Genomic DNA, 21,547 nt, shown 5'->3' with positions numbered 1-21,547 from the left:
GCCTCATGCTCCTCTGTTTTCCTTTCAGAAACACGATGTACAATATTCGGGGCAACAGGCAGGCCTCAGGAACAGGCCATGGACCTCCAGGGGAAGATGCTCCACTGAGCGGGGAACCTCAGAGGGCAGAGCAGCCTTTGCCCTCTGACCCCAGCACCCCAGGTGAGCTCTGCCCAGGTTTGAGCTGGGCCTTCAGAGGCCAAGCGAGTGCCCTCTTTCCTCCCCCAAAACCAACATCTACGCTTGTGTGTGTCCAATAGGACACTCTCCGGGTCACTCCTTGTTTCTATGGGTCTGGTAGCAGTGACTCCTTTTTTTAGTAATAGCGTTGTGGTAAAATATACATAAAATTTACCACGTTAACCCATTTTAAGTGTATAGTGCAGTAGCATTAAGCACACTCACGTCGACCACTGCCCTCACCCACTTCCAGAACTCTTCCTCGTCTTCCAAAACTGACACTCCTGCAGTGATTCTTGAAGTAATGAAAATATCTCTCACTTCTTCTTTCTTACTTTTTTTAATTTATAAGGAAAGGATATGAAAATGCCTGTGTGGGCTGAGCAAAATCAGATCTCTGCCTGAAGAAGCAGAGCAGATGACCTCTACGTGTCTATCCCGGCTCCTCCATAGCACTTAATTATTGCACAAAATGTGAGTGGCCCACACCGCCGTGGGGGTTGGGCTTCTTTTGCAATTAGCATGGATGCCCCCCCACCCAAGACATACCGTAACCTAGAAATGGAAGAAAACCAGCTGAGGCAGCCCTGTGCGGGCTTCTGGCAGGGGGGACCCCTGCCCCGTGGAGCAGTGCCTCCAGAGAAATCTCCCCTTTGGAGCAGCGTCTGGTGAGGCCGCGCCGGTCACAGTGAACAGTCTGAGAGGGGACCGGTGCTCTCTCAAATCAACGGTAATAAAACCAGCACCCACATCTAGCACCTACTCTGTGCCAGGGCTACTCTAAGCACTTTTTTCCCTTTGGTAATGGTTTTATTAAGAGATAATTCACATATCAAACAATTCACCCATTTGAAGTATACAGTTCACCATAATCTATTTTACTTTATTTTTTAAAGTTTATTTATTTATTTTGAAAGACAGACAGGAAGAGCATGAGTGGGGAGGGACAGAGAGAGAGAGACAGAGAAAGAGAATCCCAAGCAGGCTCTGCACTGTCAGCATGGAGCTCGATGCTGGCCTCAAACCCATGAACCGTAAGATCATGACCTGAGTGGAACTCAAGAGTCAGAGGCTTCACTGACTGAGCCAGCCAGGCGCCCCTCACCATAATCAATTTTAGAGCATGCTTATTATCCCAAGAAACCTTGCATCCTCCAGCTCTAGGCAACTACCGTTCGACTTTCTGTCTCTGTAGATTTGCCTGCTCTGGATCGTTCATATAAATGGAATCTGAAATATCTGGTCCTTCAGGACTGGCTCCTGTCACTTACCAGAATCTTCTTCCACGTGCACTAAGCACCTGCATTAACCTCTTCGACCCTTCCAACATCCTGAGCGGTTACTACATACCGTTGTTGTTCTCATTTACTAAATAAGGGAACTGAGGATGGAAAAGTGGAGTGACTCGCTCATGGCCGCACAGTGGGTGCAGAACTAGGGTTCAGGCCCAGCACTCTGGCCCCATACCACCACCTCAAGCCTCATTTTCTAAAGCGGTGATTTTTCAGACTACATTTTTCTCGCCATGACTCCTTGACCCCCATAAACAAAATCTAATATACAATGCAGACCACAGCAGACTTGAGGCATCGGTGGGAGTCTGGGCTCCCCTTGGCTCCCCACCCGTCCCTCCCAGTCAGCTCTGCCACCCTCCCATGAAATCCTACAGCACTGATTGAAAAACCACCCTCCTGGGCCTCATTTTCTCCAACTGTGAAATGGGCATAGTGACCCCTACCTTGCCTGCCCTCAGGGTGAGTGGGCAGTATTGTTATCAGAGGGCAACAGGGCTACAGCAAGCCCCCCTGCTCTTCTATACCCCGTGGCGGGAAAGAGAAAGAGACACTGCATTTTTCGGAGCTCTGCGGTCTGATTTGTACGCAGTGCAACCAGATTTCTTTCAAGTCTAGAACAAGACCATTCTGTTCTTGTACCCAACAAGGTCAGGGAGTTTCTGGTTCCTGTCACCTACTCGAGTAGTTTGTTTTTTTTTTTTAATTTTTTTTTTTTCAACGTTTTTTATTTATTTTTGGGACAGAGAGAGACAGAGCATGAACGGGGGAGGGGCAGAGAGAGAGGGAGACACAGAATCGGAAACAGGCTCCAGGCTCCGAGCCATCAGCCCAGAGCCTGACGCGGGGCTCGAACTCTCGGACCGCGAGATGGTGACCTGGCTGAAGTCGGACGCTTAACCGACTGTGCCACCCAGGCGCCCCTCGAGTAGTTTTTTATCTGTTCAAGATTGTTTGGCTGGCCCCAGAAGAAACGTGGTAAATTATTCGGCTCTTCCTCTAAGCCCTCACCTGGGATCCCATACCACGTCCTTACGTTTAACACACTAGTCCCAAAAGGATCGGGGATAGCTTATTAAAATGCACATCAGGGGAAAGACAATGAGTCATCTGGGTTAGGAAATTTAAATAAGATCAAGATATCCTATAGAGTAGCAAAGAGTGGGCAGCAGTGTGTCTGAGCTTCTCAGCAGCCAAAGCAAAGAGGGAAATGCAACTGTTAGATGATTTCCAGCATCCCTAAGAATAAACATATATTTTCTTGGAAGAAGCAAACCTTTTCTGGCACTGGGAGCTGTGGATGGCTCAGTTGGGAGAGCGTCCGACTTCAGCTCGGGTCATGATCTCACGATTCGTGAGTTCAAGCCCCACACTGGGCTCGCTGCTGTCAGCGCAGAGCCTGCTTCAGATCCTCTGTCCCTCTCTCTCTGCCCTGTCCCTCTCTCTCTGTCCCTTTTCTGCTTGCACTCTCTCAAAAATAAATAAAACATTGGGAATGCAAGCTGGTGCAGCCACTCTGGAAAACAGTATGGAGGTTCCTCAAAAAACTAAAAATAGAACTACCCTACGACCCAGCAATTGTACTACTAGGCATTTATCCAAGGGATACAGGTGTGCTGTTTCCAAGGGACACATGCACCCCCGTGTTTACAGCAGCACTGTCAACAATAGCCAAAGTATGGAAAGAGCCCAAATGTCCATCGATGGATGAATGGGCAAAGAAGATGTGGTATATATATACAATGGAGTATTACTCGGCAATCAAAACGAATGAAATCTTGCCATTTGCAACTCCGTGAATGGAACTGGAGGGTATTATGCTAAGCAAAATTAGTCAGAGAAAGACAAAAATCGTATGACTTCACTCATATGAGAACTTTAAGAGACAAAACAGATGAACATAAGGAAGGGAAACAAAAATAATATAAAAACAGGGAGGGGGACAAAACAAGAGACTCATAAATATGGAGAACAAACTGAGGGTTACTGGAGGGGTTGTGGGAGGGGGGATGGCTAAGGGGCACTAAGGGATCTACTCCTGAAATCATTGTTGCACTATATGCTAACTAATTTGGATGTAAATTAAAAAAAAAAAAAAAAAAAAGAACACAAAAAAAGAAAGTAACTGAAGACCCCAAAGAGCTTTTGTTAATGTGGGTTGTATCTACTATTATTCACTGTACTAGAAATTACAACTGAGAAAATATTAAGTATTTATATGTCAATTCATTTAAAGATAATGGAATTATATAATAAATAATAAGTGAACATAATAAATAAATAAATAAATAAATAAATAAATAAAACACTGAAAATGAAAAATGTCCCTGGATGCAGGCTGATGGCAGATCCTTTACTAAAGGATAGGTAAGACAGAACAAGGCAGCATAGGTGACTGACTCTGATGTTGGATTTGAATGAAGAATAAAATAAGATAAAAATCAAATGAAATAAGAAATTCAGCAATGGTTGGCAAATGTTTTCTACAAAGGGCCAGAGAGTAAATGTTGGAGGCGTTGTGGGACATACGGTCTCCGTTGCCACACTCAACTCTGCCCTTATGGAGCGAAAGCAGCACAGACAATGCACAAACAAATGAGTGTGGCCGTGTTCCAATAAAACTTTATTTACAGAAGCAGGCTGTGGGCTAGATTTGGCCTGTAGACTGGATTTGACCCATGAGCCAGTGTTTGCTGAACCTGTCTGTAGAGGAAATAAAAGAACTGTGCAGCCTTGGGACGATCAACTATGGGAAATATGTGTCCTAACTTAGCTTGTAATAAGAATCAAACAAGAGGGGCGTGTGGGTGGCTCGGTCGGTTGAGCGTCTGACTCTTGATTTTGGCTCAGGTCATGATTCCAGGGTCGTGGGACCAAGCCCTGTGTCCGGCTCCATACTGAGTGTGGAGCCTGCTTAAGATTCTCTCTTTCTCTCCCTCTGCCTCTCCCCTGCTCATTGCTCGCTTGCTCTCTCTCTCTCTCTCTCTCTCTCTCTCTCAAATAATTAATTAAAAGGAGTCAAACAAGAGTTTGAGTTACTCTCTGGGGTTAAGAATGCAGAGTACAGATACTCCATACTCCTATCTTGAACAGTTGTGTGTACTTTGGAACTTGCCCACAGGGTAGAGATGGGATCCTGAGATAAGAAGCAAGACATCCTGCCAGGGCTTGTGCCTGAGGAGATGGCCGCCTGCACCAGCGGTGTCCTAGGAGATCACCCATGCAGGCGGGGATCCAAGAGCACAGGACAGGCACACTTTAGAGGATGGGCTGAAGGACCAGCCAGTACAGTGTAAATAATGTTTTTAGAGTCTGATGGTTCTCGAGGGGCGCCTGGGTGGCTCAGTCGGTTGAGCGTCCGACTTCAGCTCAGGTCACGATCTCACGGTCCGTGAGTTCAAGCCCCGCGTCGGGCTCTGGGCTGATGGCTCAGAGCCTGGAGCCTGCTTCCGATTCTGTGTCTCCCTCTCTCTCTGCCCCTCCCCCGTTCATGCTCTGTCTCTCTCTGTCTCAAAAATAAATAAACGTTAAAAAAAATAATAATAATTTTAGAGTCTGATGGTTCTCAAAGTGTGAGCCCTGGGCAAGTTGCATCCGGCATCACCTAGGAATGTCTTAGAAATGCAAATTATCAAGCCCTGCCCCAGGCCTGTTGATGAAAAGTCTGGGAGTAGGGTCCCACAGTCTGTGTTTTAGCAAGCCCTCCAGGTGCTTCTGCAGCAAGCTCAAGTTTGAGAACCACTGAGGCCACTGATCATAACCTCTGTGTTCCTCCTTTTGAAAGATCCAGCGGATTCTCCAAAGCCTACGCCCAAGTCTTCTCTGACCGCCAATCTCCTTCAGAAAGCCAAGCGCCAGAACAACACCTTCCCACTCTTTGCCGAAGGACTCACACGGAACCGAACTGCCCAGGAAAAAGTGTTGGCCTTGGAGCAGCAGGTTCTCATGCTCACCAAGGAGTTAAAGTCTCAGAAGGTGAGCTCTGTCCCCAGAGAGGCCCCAGGCTCCAGTGGACCCCTCTGGGCCTGGAGCCTTTGAACTAGACCTGGCACGTCAGCCCAGCCGGGCATATGGCAGTCTGTGGTCCTTACCAGCCGAACTGCTGGTGGTTGAAAATGCTGTGCTGTTAATTACTAAGGGACATGGGGACACTCAGACTAGGTGTTGGAAGACCCTCAAGGGCAGGTCTCTGGAACTTACTTTGTAATTGCTCTTGGACTCCTCCTGGAGGACTGTGCATGGCCCGTCCCCACACTGAAGGGGGATAGCATTCGGAGGAGGGGGGTCTGGATGCAAGGTCCTGGGAGGGGCTGCTGAAGGAACCGGCAGCTGGTAACGGTGCAGCTCCCTGAAGGACTGTCAGAGGACAGAGAGAGCAGGCAGGTCTGTGTGGCTCTAGGGCTCAAGCAGGCCCGAAAGAGGACAGTGATGAGGAAGACTTAGGCTTAATAGAGAAATTAATTATAGCAGTTAAGAAAAGAAAGAGTCACATGGTCATTGTAGAACACAGATCGCACACATACCCAGACATTCAAATCATCCCCAAATCCTACAACCCAGAGAGTAAGTCGTGTTCACATTCTGGGGTGACTCTGTGAAGTAGTGAGAGTCCCAAGGCAGGGGGTGAGAGGGACTGCAACACTGGGCTCTTTTTGGCACAATAAAAGTGGTTAAGTTAGTGCAGTCGTTACTGAAAACCTCAAGGGTGGTGCCTGGTGATGCCTCACTGGGCCCCACTGAGAACCCACACTTCTCTTCCTCTGAGAAGAAGGCCTAAGTTTTCATGTTTGTGCTTTGGCTGCCCTGAGTCTTTTTCTGCTTTGTCTCCCGGCTCTTGCTTCTGGGGAAGAGGGGGGTACACTGTATTTACCTCTGAATAGTCTCCTTTCACATGTCTTCTCCTTTCTGCTGCTCTGTGTTTGGAGAAGACAGCCTAGAAAAATGCTCTCCCTGCCTAATTTTGCCCCTCCTCTGCCCTTTCTTGCCCTAAGCTGATACCAAGGCAAGTAGCAGAGGCTTCACTCCTGGCAGATCAGCAGATACATTTAATGAAGCAGGCCTTGACTGAAGGTCTCAAGGGAGGAAGCTCATCCGTTTACATGTTCTCAATCCATTTGTTTTTGTGTCAAGTCCTTGTTGAGGACCTGTGGCGTGCACGCGGTATTCTAGGTGCTGGGGACGGTGAGAAGAGACGCAGGCCCCTCCCCTGCAGGGCTTACATTTCGTGGCAGAGACAGGCGGTAAGCCCGCGAACACCCACATACATCATCACGGCGTGTGAAGTCCCCTCTGCTGTCACTTAGCAGCCCAGCTCTCTTCTCCTCCCATCGTCCCCCGTTCCCGTCGCGGGGCGGCCAGCGGTCCTGAGAGCTAAGAGAGCATGCAGCTGGGTGGGAGCAGCTGCCTGATCCCTGGACCAGTACAGCATAAGTTCCAGGCTGAACCTGGCCAGGAAAAGAAATCTGGATGTGACCTCTGCCTCTCCCTTCATCACACCTTCCCCTTCTTTCTAGGAAATATGGGCAGCCTCCTGTGGCTTGGCCTTTGCTTTGAAGGTGTCGGGAATCATTGAATGAAGACGAGAGGCCCAGGAGACCTAGATTTCAGTGAGGTTTGCCCCCAACATCTGTGCTACCCTGGAGAGTGTAGCATTCTTCAGTAAATGAAGTTAAGCTCTTGGAGATCAGTAAGGCCCACCCAGGCTGCTGACAGCTCCCCTGCCATCAGAGTGAAAATGGCAGGAGGAATTTGTTCAAGCATTAAAGGACCTGGACTTTATATCTTTTTTTAAATATTTATTTATTTTTGAGAGGGAGAGACAGAGTGCGAGCAGGGCAGGGGCAGAGAGAGAGGAAGACACAGGATCCAAAGCAGGCTGCAGACTCTGAGCTGTCAGCACAGAGCCTAATGCGGGGCTCTAACTCACAAACTGCGAGATCATGACCTGAGACCAAGTTGGACGCTCAACCCACTGAGCCACCCAGCCACCCCCAAGAACCTGGACTTTCTTACTGTTCACTTTCCTGGCCTGGGACAGACAATCAGAAGGGGAGAGTCTTGCAGTTTCACTTTTGACTCATGGGATGAGTGGTTTCTGTGTTCTCCTGCCCATCTCCCAAACGTGGGAGACTGAGCACAGAAGGTATAGGCCGCAGTTCTGGCCGAAGAAGTTTCTTAACCTTGCATAGCCTCAGCTTCCTCCTCTGTACGTGTACAGCTGGGTTTACTGGAGAAGCCTGTGTCCGGATTTGTAAAGCCCAGTGTCTGGCAGCCAGCAGCCGCCCAGCAGATGCAGGCTTTGTTGGTTTGGGCTGTTACTGCAGTATTCCCTGCCCTCCTTATTGATTCCTAGTGGCCTTACAAGAAGTGACACGTTCCTCTGAGGGGCTCTGGGAAGACAGACAGGCACCCGTGAGGACCTCCAAGAAGTGAGTGGCCTAGCAGTGATAGGCGAGGGTCAAGTCTTAATCCCACATCAGGCGGGGGGAGCCCTAGCTTTACCGACTCAGGTTTTTAACTCCAGCCCAGATACCAAAACCAAAGAGGGGAAGGAGAAAAGATCAATTCTTGGCCCAGAGGTAGGATAGACGAGGCCTGCAAAACCTTGGGGCGCCCAGCAGTGCCCCGGACACGCAGAAATGCCAATCAGAGGGCCACTGTCCATCTGAGACTCTCTGAGCCCAGTTCTTCAGCTGGGGAAGCAATCCCTTGGATGTCCTGGGCTCACATCTGCAAGATGCTTTCCTGTGTCTCTTCTTGGGAGGTACTCTCTTTCTGCCTGAGGGTGCAGGAGGATGTGGGAACTGGAAGGGGGAAGTGGGTCTTGTCCTGGCTCAGCCACCCAGGTGGCCATTGCCAATAGCAATTGTGATTCTTTAAGAATTTGTATCTCAAAGTCTGTTGGACGCCGTGGAGGACACAGAGGTACACTGGCTCCTTGCCCTTGGGTAAGGAAGAGCAGATAAGAGCACGCATGACTGGTGTTAAGTGTGGCTGCAGCTCTGTGCTGGGGCTTTCCATGCATTATCTCTAATACTACAGTTATTAGCCCCCTTTTCCCGAAGAGGAAACTGAGGTTCTGAGAGGTTCTGAATGCCCAGGGTCTCTCAGCGGCCAAGATAGGTTTCACACTCTGGTCTGTCTGCTTCTAGAGATTTTTCCCTTTTTACCATGCCATGCTTAAGGATCTCAGGGAAGGTAGGTGACTGGCCTGAGGTCACACAGCTGAAGGAGCCAAGACTGAGACCCTGGCCTCCTTCCCCCAATCCAGGACTCATCCCAGCCCAACCACCTCCTCCATGTTCTCCAGGTATAGCCCAGCATGAGAGCACCGTAACTGCTCTTGAGAAAATATGAACACAGTCCTTGTATCTGGTGTCATATTAAACTATAGGGCCACTCCAGTACCTGTTGAGCTATTATCTGTCCCAGGCCCTTGTAGCTGGCCCCACAAGAGATTTGGACTCTGGGAGATAGCACCAGATGGCTGGTTGGCCGGGGGGCTCTCAGAGTTCACAAAACTGCACCCAGCCTGAAGGCTGTCTGCTCTGGCAGAGGGAAGCCCATTGTTTGTAGTGATGTTGGCCATCTGTCGACTGCTGGGAATGATGAACCCCTCCCAGGCCCTACCTGGGGTCAACTTAGCTCCCTCAGGTAATTTGTTTAGAAAACTTGTTGGGGGCAAAGTGCAACCATGTACTTCCCTAGAACCCCAGCCAGGAACCTCAGTGTACACTCCCCTTATACAGAGTACAGAGTTCAAAGATTTCAGCATAGAGGGAGGGTCGAGAGGGACCCTGGCTGTAGCTTCCGCTTGGGGAGGGACACTTGCCACCCTTTTTCTCTCCTCAAGTGGCTCTCCGAGGTGTAGGGATCATGATCTCCACTTTACATATGACAAAGCCAAAGTTCATTTTTCTGAAACACCCTCATTAGATACCCCTCCATGGACCTGGAATAGAGCCAAGGCCTCTGTGACTCCAGTGCTCCTTCATCTGCACCCTGCTAGCGCCCAGCCTCTTAAGGGTCAGTGGCTGGAGTGCCAGACTCTCAGTCCAGTGCTCTTTCCCCAGCAATGTTGGGCCCATCCACCTTGATTTTAGCGAGTGATGAAAGTATCAGCTCATTATTTAATAAGGTAAAGGATTACTTTTTTAAAAGATGATTTGTTGGATTTTAAAAATTTAAACAATCAACTCTCCTGCAATTAAAAAAAATTTTTTTTAATAGAATGACAACTTGCAGCCAGTTATCAAAGTCTGAAATGGACCAAACATTGATTTGATTAAGAAATATTAAAGGCAGGGCGGGGCACCTGGGTGGCTCAGTCAGTTGAGCCTCTGACTCTGGCTTAGGTCATGATCTCATGGTTCGTGAGTTTGAGCCCTGCATCGGGTTCTGTGCCGACGGCTTGGAGCCTGAAGCCTGCTTCGTATTCTGTGTCTCTGTCTCTCTCCGCCCCTTCCCTGCTCATGCGCTCTCTCTCTCTCTCTCTCTCTCTCTCTCTCTCTCTCTTTCTGTCTCTCTCTCTCAAAAGTAAATAAACATTAAAAAAAAAATGGGGCGCCTGGGTGGCTCAGTCAGTTGAGCGTCCGACTTCAGCTCAGGTCATGATCTCACAGTCTGTGAGTTCGAGCCTCGCGTCGGGCTCTGTGCTGACAGCTCAGAGCCTGGCACCTGCTTCGGATTCTGTGTCTCACTCTCTCTGCCCCTCCCTGCTCTCTCTCTCTCTCTCTCTCTCTCTCAAATAAATAAACATTAATTTTTTTTTTTTTTTTTTTTTTTTTTTAAGTAGCAGAGCGCCTGGGTGGCTCAGTCGGTTAAGCATCTGACTCTTGATTTCAGCTCAGGTCATAATCTCACGGTTGGTGAGTTTGAGCCCTACATTGGGCTCTGCACTGACAGTGCAGAGCCTGCCTGGGATTCTCTTTCTCTCTCTCTCTCTCTCTGCCCCTCCCCTCCACGCTCTCTGTCTCTCTCTGAAAAAATAAACTACGTATGTATATTAAAAGTGCCATTTGATCAGCTCTTCTATTTCTAAGAATTGGTTCTAAAGCACTGCTTATAATTGTGGGAATTGGAAACAACCTGGATGTCCCTCCTTGCAGGTGGGATAAGGGAACTGTGTGCCCATACAAGGAGTACCCTTGCACTGTTGCAAGTGATGGTGTTGCTCCATACTGACAGCTTGGAGAGGTGCTGTAGCATATCATAAGGCCCAGAGAAGCTTCAGAAGAAGATGTATCACAAGCTTCCGTTTTTGTTTTTAATATTTCTATGTAGTATGTATGTACATTTTTGTGACATAATGGCCCCAGGTTCGTCCATGAGGTAGCCTATAACAGGATTTCCTCCCTTTTTCAGGCAGAGTTTATTCTATCATACGTATATGCAACATTTTGTTTACCCGCTCACCGTCAGTGGGCATATGGGTTATTCCCAATCTCTTGGGTGCTGGGGGAATAATGCTGCTACGAACATGGGCTATTTCTATTTTTAAGGAAATTGGAAGAAGTGTTTCAGTGCAAAATCTATTAACTACCCATCATGGAGAAGTGGAAGACCCTAGATTAGGAGTTGGGGGTCCTCACTTATGGTGTGTTTTCCCACCTGTGGGGATCCACCAAGTCCCTTTAGTCCTCTTCCTTCTCCTTTCTTGGTCTTTAGTGCCCTCACATGACAGCAAGGCGACCTGACCAGGTGGTCTCCCCCCAGGCCTGCCAGCCTCCAAGTTTTCTGAATCCGAGGTCCATTCACACTCCTCATCTTGTGCTTCCTGCTCCCACTCTGTCCCTTCCCTGGTTCCTTTCTCCCTGTCTCATTCTGTTGTGGGGATTCTGGGGTGGGCGAAGGGCCTCCTGGGCTGGAAGTAGGAATGGGGAGGCACCTGGACATAATGAAATGGGCTTCAGAGTTGACTCTCCCAAAGTTGGCAGAAGGATACCTGCCTGATTCTGAGCCTCAGACAAGTCTGAACAGTGGTCTGCTGGTTATTTCACCCGGCAGTTCCCAGGGTAATCTCCACATCTCAGCCGAACCAGAAAATGGTTTCAGCTTCTCAGTTATCCTGGAACCACAGGAATGGTGAGCTCTCTCCGCAGAGCCTGAGAAGCTAATTCATTCCAAACATTCCGATTTGGTTTGCAACCACCTCCCCACCCACCTTCCAGCCATGCCCAACGATGCCCACAACCCCACATGGGCTCTTTCCTTCCTGTGGGCCTTTGCTTGAGCTGTTGACTCAGCAAGTGTGGAAAGCCCTTCCGACCCTCATCTACTTGCTGCTTGGCCGTCTCTGGCCCTTCTTATTTTTCACGAATGAGTTCAAACTGTTCTGCCTTTCTATAGAATATACTGGTCTTCCCCCACCTCCACCCCAGGCAAAAGTCCTTGCTGTCTGCTCTGTGTCCCCACAAACACCCTTGCTTCCCTCTTGTAGTAAATCACTGCATTACAGTGTTTCACCTTCACTCCCACCAGCCTTGGTGGTTCTTGACCAATCCCCATCTAAGCCCCAGCACCCACCCCAGGGCCTGGCACTGAGTAGGGCTTCGTAAAGTTTGGATGGAGGGAGGGAAGGGAGAGAACCAGAAGAGAGACAGTCCACGGTTCCGAGGTTTCAGAAGATGCGTGCTAATTTGATCTCGCCATTAATTTCTCATATGAAGCCATGGTTTGGTGCAGTTCTCTTCCAAAATGGAATTGTTCTCAGCAGTAATCCTATCCAGCTGATTCATCTAGTTAAATACTTTGGCATGGATACAGGTAACTGGTCTCTAGAAACCATGTTTTTCCAGATGAGACTGGCATGGAGCATAGCAACGGCCCCAAACCCCTCCCCTGCCTACCAGGCTCTGAGGTTCACATGGGACTGGCCACTGGGCCTCCTGGCTTCTGATATTCTGACCCTGGTCTTAAATGAATCCATACCCTTGCTTTGGGGCAGCACAGGTCCTGGGGAGATTGGGGGTTTGAAGATGTGGGGAGCCAAGCAGACCTTGAGTTTCATTCTGAGTCCAGTGCCCCTTCACGGGATAAATAGAGGTCTTTGCTTCTGAGCTCTCTCAGGCTTTCTTGCACCAGCCCTCCAGGCATTGCTTGGTGGCCTAAGAGGCCGGGCACAGTGGACTGAATGAGGCTCTCTGTGTTGTTTAGTGTGAGGATTGCCCATGTGTTTCCTCCCCAGTGCTTTCCCAGCTCCATTGGTAGTGACTACTGTTTGCTGTATTCAGGATTCTGAGGCCTCAGTGAGGCTTAGCAGGAAGGAATAGGGAGCTTAATTAGTAAGGTCTGCCTGGGAGCGAGAGAGAGAAGTGCTGGCCTGTCACTTTGCTGCCGCCCCTGCCTTCATTACTGACCAAGTGCAGACTTAGGATTTGGGATGAAACTGCACCCTACTCTGCAGGGCATCAGTTTTCTCACTTCTGAAGTGGACATGGATTAATTAGTCAGGGCACAGGCTCGGCTGCTGTAACAGAGAAGCCTCAGACCACTATCGCCTAAAACAGTTTGGAAGTTTATTTCACTCCTATCTTCTCACAGAGAATCCAGAGAGGTAAGTGAGCAGTTCTGAGCTGGTAGGGCAACTGCCGTCCTCAACATACACCATCCGCTTATGAGCCCAAGGTGGCTGCTCTAGTTCTTGCCATTTCCCAGCCAGAAGAAAGGGCACCCAGACCAGGGGAGCACATGGGTAGTGGTTTCAAAGGCAGGACCCACAAGCCACCCACCTAATTTCTCAAATCGCGCTTAAGCGGAACAGATGCTAGGCTACACTTAGCCATAAGCCTGGCTACGAACATAGCCTTTAGCTGGGGAACCATGTATCTGGGTAAAACTTTCTTGGACAGAAAAAGAGAAAATGAGGTGGCCGAGAGGATGATGCTAGCCACCGCCCAGGGCTGTTAGGAGAACCGGGGGTAGCCAGTGCCGAGTCTCTGGCACCTCACGGGCCTTCCCCGAGTTCACAGAGCGCTTCCCTCCCCCCGCACAGGAGCTGGTGAGGATCCTGCACAAGGCGCTAGAGGCTGCCCAGCAGGAGAAGAGGGCGTCCAGCGCGTACCTGGCGGCCGAGGACAAGGACCGGCTGGAGCTGGTGCGGCACCAAGTGCGGCAGATCGCAGAGCTGGGCAGGCGGCTGGAGGCCCTGGAGCGGGAGCGGGAGAGCCTGGCACAGACAGCAAGCCTGCAGGAACAGCAGGTGCGGGAGCTGCAGCAGCACGTGCAGCTGCTCATGGACAAGAACCAGGCCAAACAGCAGGTCATCTGCAAGCTCTCTGAGCAGGTCACCCAGACCTTCATGCGCCCGCCTCCCCAGCCCTCTGTGCCCTCAGGGACTGCCGACAGAGACGTCCTGAGCCAGCAGGAGAAGATGGAGCACCTGAAGGTAGGGGCCCCTCCCCCCTGGCCCTGGGCCCTCTGGGAGGGCACTGTTCGCAACCCTGAGGGTTTCCTAGATAGAGCAGGGATAGCCCTCAATACTGGAATATTCGTGTTTGAAATAGATCTTGGTGGAAATATTGCCGTTTCTTTCTTAACCAGAAGGCCCTGTGCAATTTGATCTCTTCCTGATATCCCAGGCTGGAAAGGGAAGGGATCTCGAGATTATCATTAGCAATGGAAGAGCACAAGATGAGGTCAGAACTCCTGAGTGCCATGGCAGCTAAGTGCCACGGTGACGCCCTCAGAAGCCCCCAAGGTGCCTGGCGGCCTCCCCCGGCACACAGTAGGTGTGTGTGATGTGTGGCTGGCTGTGACTTGCTCATAACGATGGCAGTACTCGCTGCTCCTCTGTGAGACTGTCTGTTGTGTGGCGGCCACTATCCCAAGTGCCCTGCTTGCATCACCTCACCTGATGCTCCATCAGCCCTGTGAGGCTGTCACTCTGTGCCCCCCACCGCGTGCACGAAGGCTGAGGCTGACAAGGGGCCCCGCGCTGAGGAGGTGTGAACGTGGAACTCTCTGACTAGTGTCTGTTCTGCCGCCTTCTGGTCTCTTTGGGCCTTTCAGCTACTGCCACCCTCCCTGCCTTCCTTACCCAGGCTTGTGGCTCCCACAGAGACCCACTGCGGCGCAGGGAGCAGGAACTTGATTTTAGGTGTGATGCCTGCCGTGGACTGCGGTGTCCTCTCCAGGACATGGTGACAGGACCTGCCAGACCTCCCAGGGGCCTGAGGCTGGGGATCGGCGCTCATAGCCCCCACTGTCCTTAAAGGCAGCTGTATAACCGGGGCCAGTCCTGCCCCAAACCCGCCACACACAGCCACACGTGTATACATACGTATAACTGTGGGAGCTCCTGTGCCATGGGACCGAAGCACTGCTACTGGAAGAGGGGAAACAGAAGGAAAAAAGAAAAATCCAGAAGCTTTTGCAAGACCAGTGGGCAGTGGTACAGTGGTCCCTGCCTCAGCTCTGAAGTCAGGCAAACCTGTGTTTGGATCCAGGCTCTGCCTCTTACTAGCTATGTGACCTTGACCTTGGGTAGGTCCCCTCACCTCCCTAAAAAATGGCCTAACTGTTCTTACTCACATGGTTGACGGCAGGGTAAAGGAAGATAACATGAAACCCAGATTCCCTTCCAGTTTCCTTCAGCATGAACAAACCACATAACCAGTCTCTGAATCTTTTTCCTTTAAGACCAGAGATTCTTTTGAGTTCAGAATGAAAACAAAATCTTTTCAAATGCAGATGGACTTAAGTTGTTAGAATGCTCTCAGGGCTGGGAAATTGCTTCCATCAGATTGCTTCCCTACCCTCTTAGTTTTGTTGATTGTTTCCTTTGCAGTGTAGAAGCTTTTTATTTTGATGAGGTCCCAATAGTTCATTTTCGCTTTTAATTCCCTTGCCTTTGGAGATGTGTCAAGTAAGAAATTGCTGCAGCTGAGGTCAGAGAGGTTTTTTCCTGCTTTCTCCTCTAGGGTTTTGATGGTTTCCTGTCTCACATTCAGGTCCTTTATGCATTTTGTTTATTTTTGTGAATGGTGTAAGAAAGTGGTCTAGTTTCATTCTTCTGCATGTTGGTATCCAGTTCTCCCAGCACCATTTGTTAAAGAGATTGTCTTTTTTCCTTTGGATACTCTTTCCTGCTTTGTCAAAGATTAGTTGGCCATACTTTTGTGGGTCCAGTTCTGGAGTCTCTATTCTCTTCCATTGGTCGATGTGTCTGTTTTTGTGCCAATACCATGCTGTCTTGATTACAGCTTTGTAGTAGAGGCTGAAGTCTGGGATTGTAAAGGCAACTGACGAAATGGGAAAAGATATTTGCAAATGATATATCAGACAAAGGGCTAGTATCCAAAATCTATAAAGAACTCTCCAAACTCCACACCTAAAAAACAAATAATCCAGTGAAGAAATGGGCAGAAAACATGAATAGACACTTCTCTAAAGAAGACATCCAGATGGCCAACAGGCACATGAAAAGATGCTTAACGTCACTCCTCATCAGGGCAATACAAATCAAAACCACACTGAGATATCACCTCACGCCAGTCAGAGTGGCTAAAATGAACAAATCAGGAGACTATAGATGCTGGAGAGGATGTGGAGAAACGGGAACCCTCTTGCACTGTTGGTGGGAATGCAAACTGGTGCAGCCGCTCTGGAAAACAGTGTGGAGGTTCCTCAAAAAATTAAAAATAGATCTACCCTGTGACCCAGCAATAGCACTGCTAGGAATTTACCCAAGGGACACAGGAGTGCTGATGCCTAGGGGCACTTGTACCCTAATGTTTATAGCAACACTTTCAACAATACCCAAATTATGGAAAGAGCCTAAATGTCCATCAACTGATGAATGGATAAAGAAATTGTGGTTTATATACACAATGGAATACTACTTGGCAATGAGAAAGAATGAAATATGGCCCTTTGTAGCAACGTGGATGGAACTGGAGAGTGTGATGCTAAGTGAAATAAGTCAGGCAGAGAAAGACAGATACCATATGTTTTCACTCTTATGTGGATCCTGAGAAATTTAACAGAAGACCATGGGGGAGGGGAAGGAAGAAAAAAAAAAAAAAGAGAGGGAGGGAACCAAACCATAAGAGACTTAAAAACTGAGAACAAACTGAGGGTTGATGGAGGGTGGGAGGGAGGGGAGGGTGGGTGATGGGCATTGAGGAGGGCACCTGTTGGGATGAACACTGGGTGTTATATGGAAACCAATTTGACAATAAATTTCATATTAAAAAATAAAGATTGCTTCCCTACCCTCCTCCGCCCTGCTAAGAGTCTTCTCTGTGCCCATCTTGCAAGGATCTACAGTTGAAGACCCTATAAAGCAGCTCTGGGGTCAGAGAAATAGGTCCGTTGGGTGCCTCTAGACTGCCCCCGAGAATTGACTGGAAGCGTGGACTCACCTAGGAGACTGAGAATGCCCCTGGATTTGCATGTTCAGGAATTTATCAGTGAGCCCAGATATGGGGAGATTCACAATCAACCAACTGTACCTTGTAGCTGATCCTCAGAGGCCCAGCATTTGTGCTAGAAAGAATTGCAAGTTCTAGAATTCCTCGTTTGTTAGCCTTTAACGTGTCCGATCTAGAAAAAAATAGAACACTCATCAAAAATCCACTGTCTTTCAGTCTGGGGACAGAGCATGTTCACTTGCTTGCCGTGTGACATGCAACTTTAACAAACTGCCCCCTTGTTGAAGGTGTCAATTTGAGAACAGAATCATCGACCTCTTGAGTAGCAGAGCTGGGAGACGCAGAGATCTCATTTTCTGGCAGGGACGGCTGACCCCTGGACAGGGGAAAGGACCGGCCCAGGGTCACACAGCCCAAGCAGCAGGTTTGGGCTAGACCCCAGGTCTCCCCACACCCGACCCACTGTCTTCGCCACTAGCACAAGGGCTAGTCCATGCAGCATTTCCCAGAGAAAATTCCTAGGCTCCTGATCCCTATGAAGGCAAACAGGCAGACTCTCTTCTTCCTGTCCCCTTTCTCCAGTTGTGTTTTCCTCCTTTGCTTATTGGCGACTGTCATGTGGCATTCTCTTCTCTGAGCTCTCTCTTTTTCCTCCCTACAGTTCTGAGCCAAGAAGAGCACTCAAGGTAGGGCGACAAGCCGAATGGGAAGGTGCTGCCCAGAGGCCACCCCACTGCCGCTCCAAGGGTGCGCACTCCCACCCTCCCTGACTGGGCTGGAGGCAGGCTGCCCCACGCAACATGTCCAAAGCCTTGGAGACGCCAGTGAGCATCTTCTGGGCCTGGACCGAGGAGAGAGGGACGGTGCCAGGAGGCAGAAAGGCGGTGGTGCACTTTCACCCAGCAGTAGTTTTCGATTCTTGCTGAACACACCTGGTGAACACACCTGGATTTGGATCCCGCCTCTCTTGTGTTCTAGCCCATGATGAGGAGGACTTACCCTCTCTGTACTGTTTCCTCGTCTGTAAAATGGGAACAGTAGTACTTCAGTACCCATCCCACAGCATTGTGCGGATAAATTACACGCAGTGACGTGTGTGAGGGAAACGGGTCTGGCCATAGCAGGGACTCAGGCAATGACTGGTAGCTCTATTCCTCCCGTGCCTGGAAGCTTGTTGTATTCTCCCAGAAGCTTGTTGTATTCTCCCAGGCATTTGGGAAGAAGGCACAAGAGCAGCAGTGGGAAGCGTCTCAGCAGAACGCAGGAGGAAGGCAGTGGGTGAGAGCCTGGACAGGGAGGTGACGCCTGCTTTGTATTCACCACTTGGCCCACCATCCTCAGCCTTTGCAGCACTGACTCCCAGCAATGCCTGAGGCAGCACTGTTACTCTGACTTCCAGATGAGGGGATGAGGCACTTGTGCTGGGGCTCAGCGGTGGAGGCAGGGTTTATATCCAGGCAGCACGGCCCCAGAGTCCACCCCCTGACCACCAGGCAACGCCGGCACTCGGCAACGCCTGCATCTTTGATGTGTTGTGATTAAACTTGAGCTGGAGAGGTCAGACAAGCCTATGCACGCTCAGCCAGACTACTGATCCCAACCCTTGAAGGACGGACTAGAGTTTTGGCGTCCGGGTGGATTGCAGCGGGGACAGAACATAGGGAATGTCTAGGCAGTAAGTGCAGTGCTTGGACTTGGCTTTCGAATCCGAATCCGACAGCCCTGGGCTCAGTCACACCCTGTCTAGTACAGCTGTGTGACCTCAGGCAACGGGCTTGTCCTTTTCAGAGCCTCTGAGACTTTCAGGACCACTGGAGGGATTGAATGGGATGGTGTGCTCAGTGCGGGGTGGAGGCAGGGGGTGATGATGGTGCAGGGAGCCCACACAGCCTCTGTGTTCCTAAGTCTACCAAATCTCTGGACACCAAAACAGAAGAATATTGCGGGCAGCGAGAGCAGCCCTGGAGAATTCTGATGCTCACAGGAGGTTGGTCCTCATGCTGCAAACATGCAGATTCACACCGAGCTCACTGCCCCTCCACATAAGGATAAGGAAATGGGGGTCATGGAGAAGAAGCAGGTGGACACTTGTGCAAAACAGCAGCTGGCACCCCCTGAGAAAAGGGAGCCCAGAGTTTGCTGTAGGACAGACACAGTTGGAGTGTAGGAGGAAGTACAGGCTGGGAGTTGGAACTACCTGGGTCCAGACCAGGCAGAGAGAGCAGAAGCAAACTCAGCCTGAGTACACACAGCCTTGCACCCTGGACACAGTGGGGGGGGGGGGGGGGTGGGTGCGAAAGCAGGCGTGTCTGGGGTTAGAGACCCCACGGAGAGCCAGAGAGGCCAGCTGAGTGGTGACAAGCCAAGGGATGCAGTCAGCCTGGGGCTTTGATTTCCAGCTAAGGAGCCCTGGGAGTGTGTGGCCCTCCCACTGTGTCAACCATCTAGGGAGAAGGCAGTAGAGCCTGGGTATGAATTGGAGCTTCTGGGCTGGGAAGGATCTTGGCCAGAATGCAGGCCCACCCAGGGAGGGTCAGGATGGCCTGTGAGCTGTGCACAAGTGACACATCCCTGATAATGAGGTGCCAAGGGCATCACAGGCGTGATGCTCTTAATTTCCAGATAAATCAGGGCCTATCCAAAGTCATGCCCGCAATAGTGTCTCTCACATTCACCTATAGCCCAGCACATTGCTAGAGTGGGAGCAAAAGGGGTTGAGTTTCAGCTAGTGAATGTCCTGGAATTGGTAGGTATAGCTGTGAGCGTGTGCTGTCCATTGCTTCTGTAATGTCCATCCCAGCAGAATGAAGGTTGAGAGCCAGTGCTGTGTCTGCTCCTTTCTGAGGCTCAGACTCCTGCTTGAACCTCCCCAGCGTTTGGCCAGCTTCTCCTCGAATGCCGTAGCAGCATGATCATATTCTGTCACTGGACAGCTTGCAAAAGGAAAACTCTAGGCTCAGAGATGTGCATCACAGCATTATTCATAATCAAAAACAAACCAAAAACACTCAGGACTCAAATAAAAAATAACAGAGGGATTATAACTATGTTATAATAAATTCACCCAACAGAATAGTCATCAGACATTAAGAATGATCATTGGGAAGTTTATGTAGCAACATAGAAAAGTACAGTTGACCCTTGAACAACACGGATTTGAATTGCATGGGTCCACTTACAGGCAGATTTTTTCTGATAAATACAGTATAGTAATGTAAATGTATTTTCTCTAGCTTACTTTATTGTAAGAATACGGTATATAATACACATGGCATATGAAATAGGTGCTCTTTATGTTATCAGTAAGACTTTGGTCAACAGCAGGTTATTAGCAGTTAAATTTGGAGGGAGTCAAAAGTTATACACAGATTTTTAACTATGCAGGGGGGTTGGTGCCCAAACCCCAGTGTTGTTGAAGGGTCAACTGCATATTTACAAAGTGACTTAAATAAAAATTTTCCACCCAAAATTGTTCAGTATGATTGCAAATATATAACAACAACATATGGTTTTTTTTTTATTTTTTATTTTTTATTTTTCAACGTTTTTTATTTATTTTTGGGACAGAGAGAGACAGAGCATGAACGGGGGAGGGGCAGAGAGAGAGGGAGACACAGAATCGGAAACAGGCTCCAGGCTCCGAGCCATCAGCCCAGAGCCTGACGCGGGGCTCGAACTCACGGACCGCGAGATCGTGACCTGGCTGAAGTCGGACGCTTAACCGACTGCGCCACCCAGGCGCCCCAACATATGTTTATTTTTTAAAACAAACACTACTTGGATGTTTGTTTTGGTCTCTGTACTTTTTTTTTTTTAATTTTTTTAATCTTTATTTTTGAGAGAGAGAGAGAGAGAGACAAAGTGTGAGCGGGGGAGGAACAGAGAGAGGGAGACACAGAATCCAAAGCAGGCTCCAGGCTCTGAGCTGTCAGCACAGAGCCTGATGCAGGGCTCGAACCCACTAACCGTGAGATCATGACCTGAGCTGAAGTCGGGTGCTTAACTGACTGAGCCACCCAGGCGCCCCTGGTCTCTGTACTTAATGTTATGAGACGTGTTACCTCACATAGTCTCCCAGCTGCCTAGTGGAATAGTTAGTATTTGCCCCTTTTACAGATGACAAAACAGAGGGTCACAGTTGTTCAGTGAAGCCTCGCATCCAGGAAGTCAGAGCCAAGACGTGAACTCCAGACTTGATGCTCTCTCTACTGTATCATGTGAGATCAAGACTAGAGAAGTGGACTGTCTGTAATACTACTTCTTGAAGACTTTCTTTTCTGTTGTCATTAGAAATTTCTAAAGGAAGGAAGTGTTGGCACCAACAGCTCATGCGGAGGGTGAGGATCAGGGAGATGGCAATTCATCAGATGTTTTGCTCTCTTCTCCAGGATGACATAGAAGCATATCGGACCCAGAACCGCTTCCTAAACTCCGAGATCCACCAAGTCACAAAGATCTGGAGAAGGGTGGCTGAGAAGGAGAGGGCCCTCCTGATGAAGGTAAGAGGCAAAGTCCGTCTACATGCCCAGTCACCCTTCAGTCCCTTACCTTCTCGGCCCTGTATTGCTCTGTCCTTATCACCTGCCTGCCCTGCCTCTGGACTGTGCCATTTAAAAACTGCCTTTCTGCCTCAGGCATCTGTGCTCTGATTGCTGCTTCTGATCACAGAAGTACAGAGGAAGGGACAGGCGGCCACTGTTGTAC

At 49.5% G+C, this 21,547-nt stretch overlaps 1 protein-coding gene across 5 annotated transcripts in view; it reads left to right on the top strand.

Moving 5' to 3' along the window:
• Positions 1 to 21,547, top strand: part of TBC1D2 (TBC1 domain family member 2) — a 56,343-nt gene that overhangs the window by 20,248 nt on the left and 14,548 nt on the right. For 4 of the 5 annotated variants that reach the window (XM_007089284.2, XM_007089286.2, XM_015540737.2 and 1 more), the window contains 4 exons: positions 29 to 162; positions 5,257 to 5,447; positions 13,465 to 13,857; positions 21,232 to 21,342. In XM_007089284.2, coding sequence (XP_007089346.1) covers positions 29 to 162; positions 5,257 to 5,447; positions 13,465 to 13,857; positions 21,232 to 21,342 — 829 coding nt within the window. Of the gene's footprint in view, positions 1 to 28; positions 163 to 5,256; positions 5,448 to 13,464; positions 13,858 to 17,536; positions 17,668 to 21,231; positions 21,343 to 21,547 lie in introns of those variants that run through there. The other variant, XM_007089287.3, reaches the window with a different exon arrangement.

Source organism: Panthera tigris, chromosome D4 (genome assembly GCF_018350195.1).
Source record: "Panthera tigris isolate Pti1 chromosome D4, P.tigris_Pti1_mat1.1, whole genome shotgun sequence".
NCBI lineage: Eukaryota > Metazoa > Chordata > Mammalia > Carnivora > Felidae > Panthera > Panthera tigris.
Note: the sequence above shows the minus strand (reverse complement) of the source record. Positions and strands in the feature narration are given on the sequence as shown.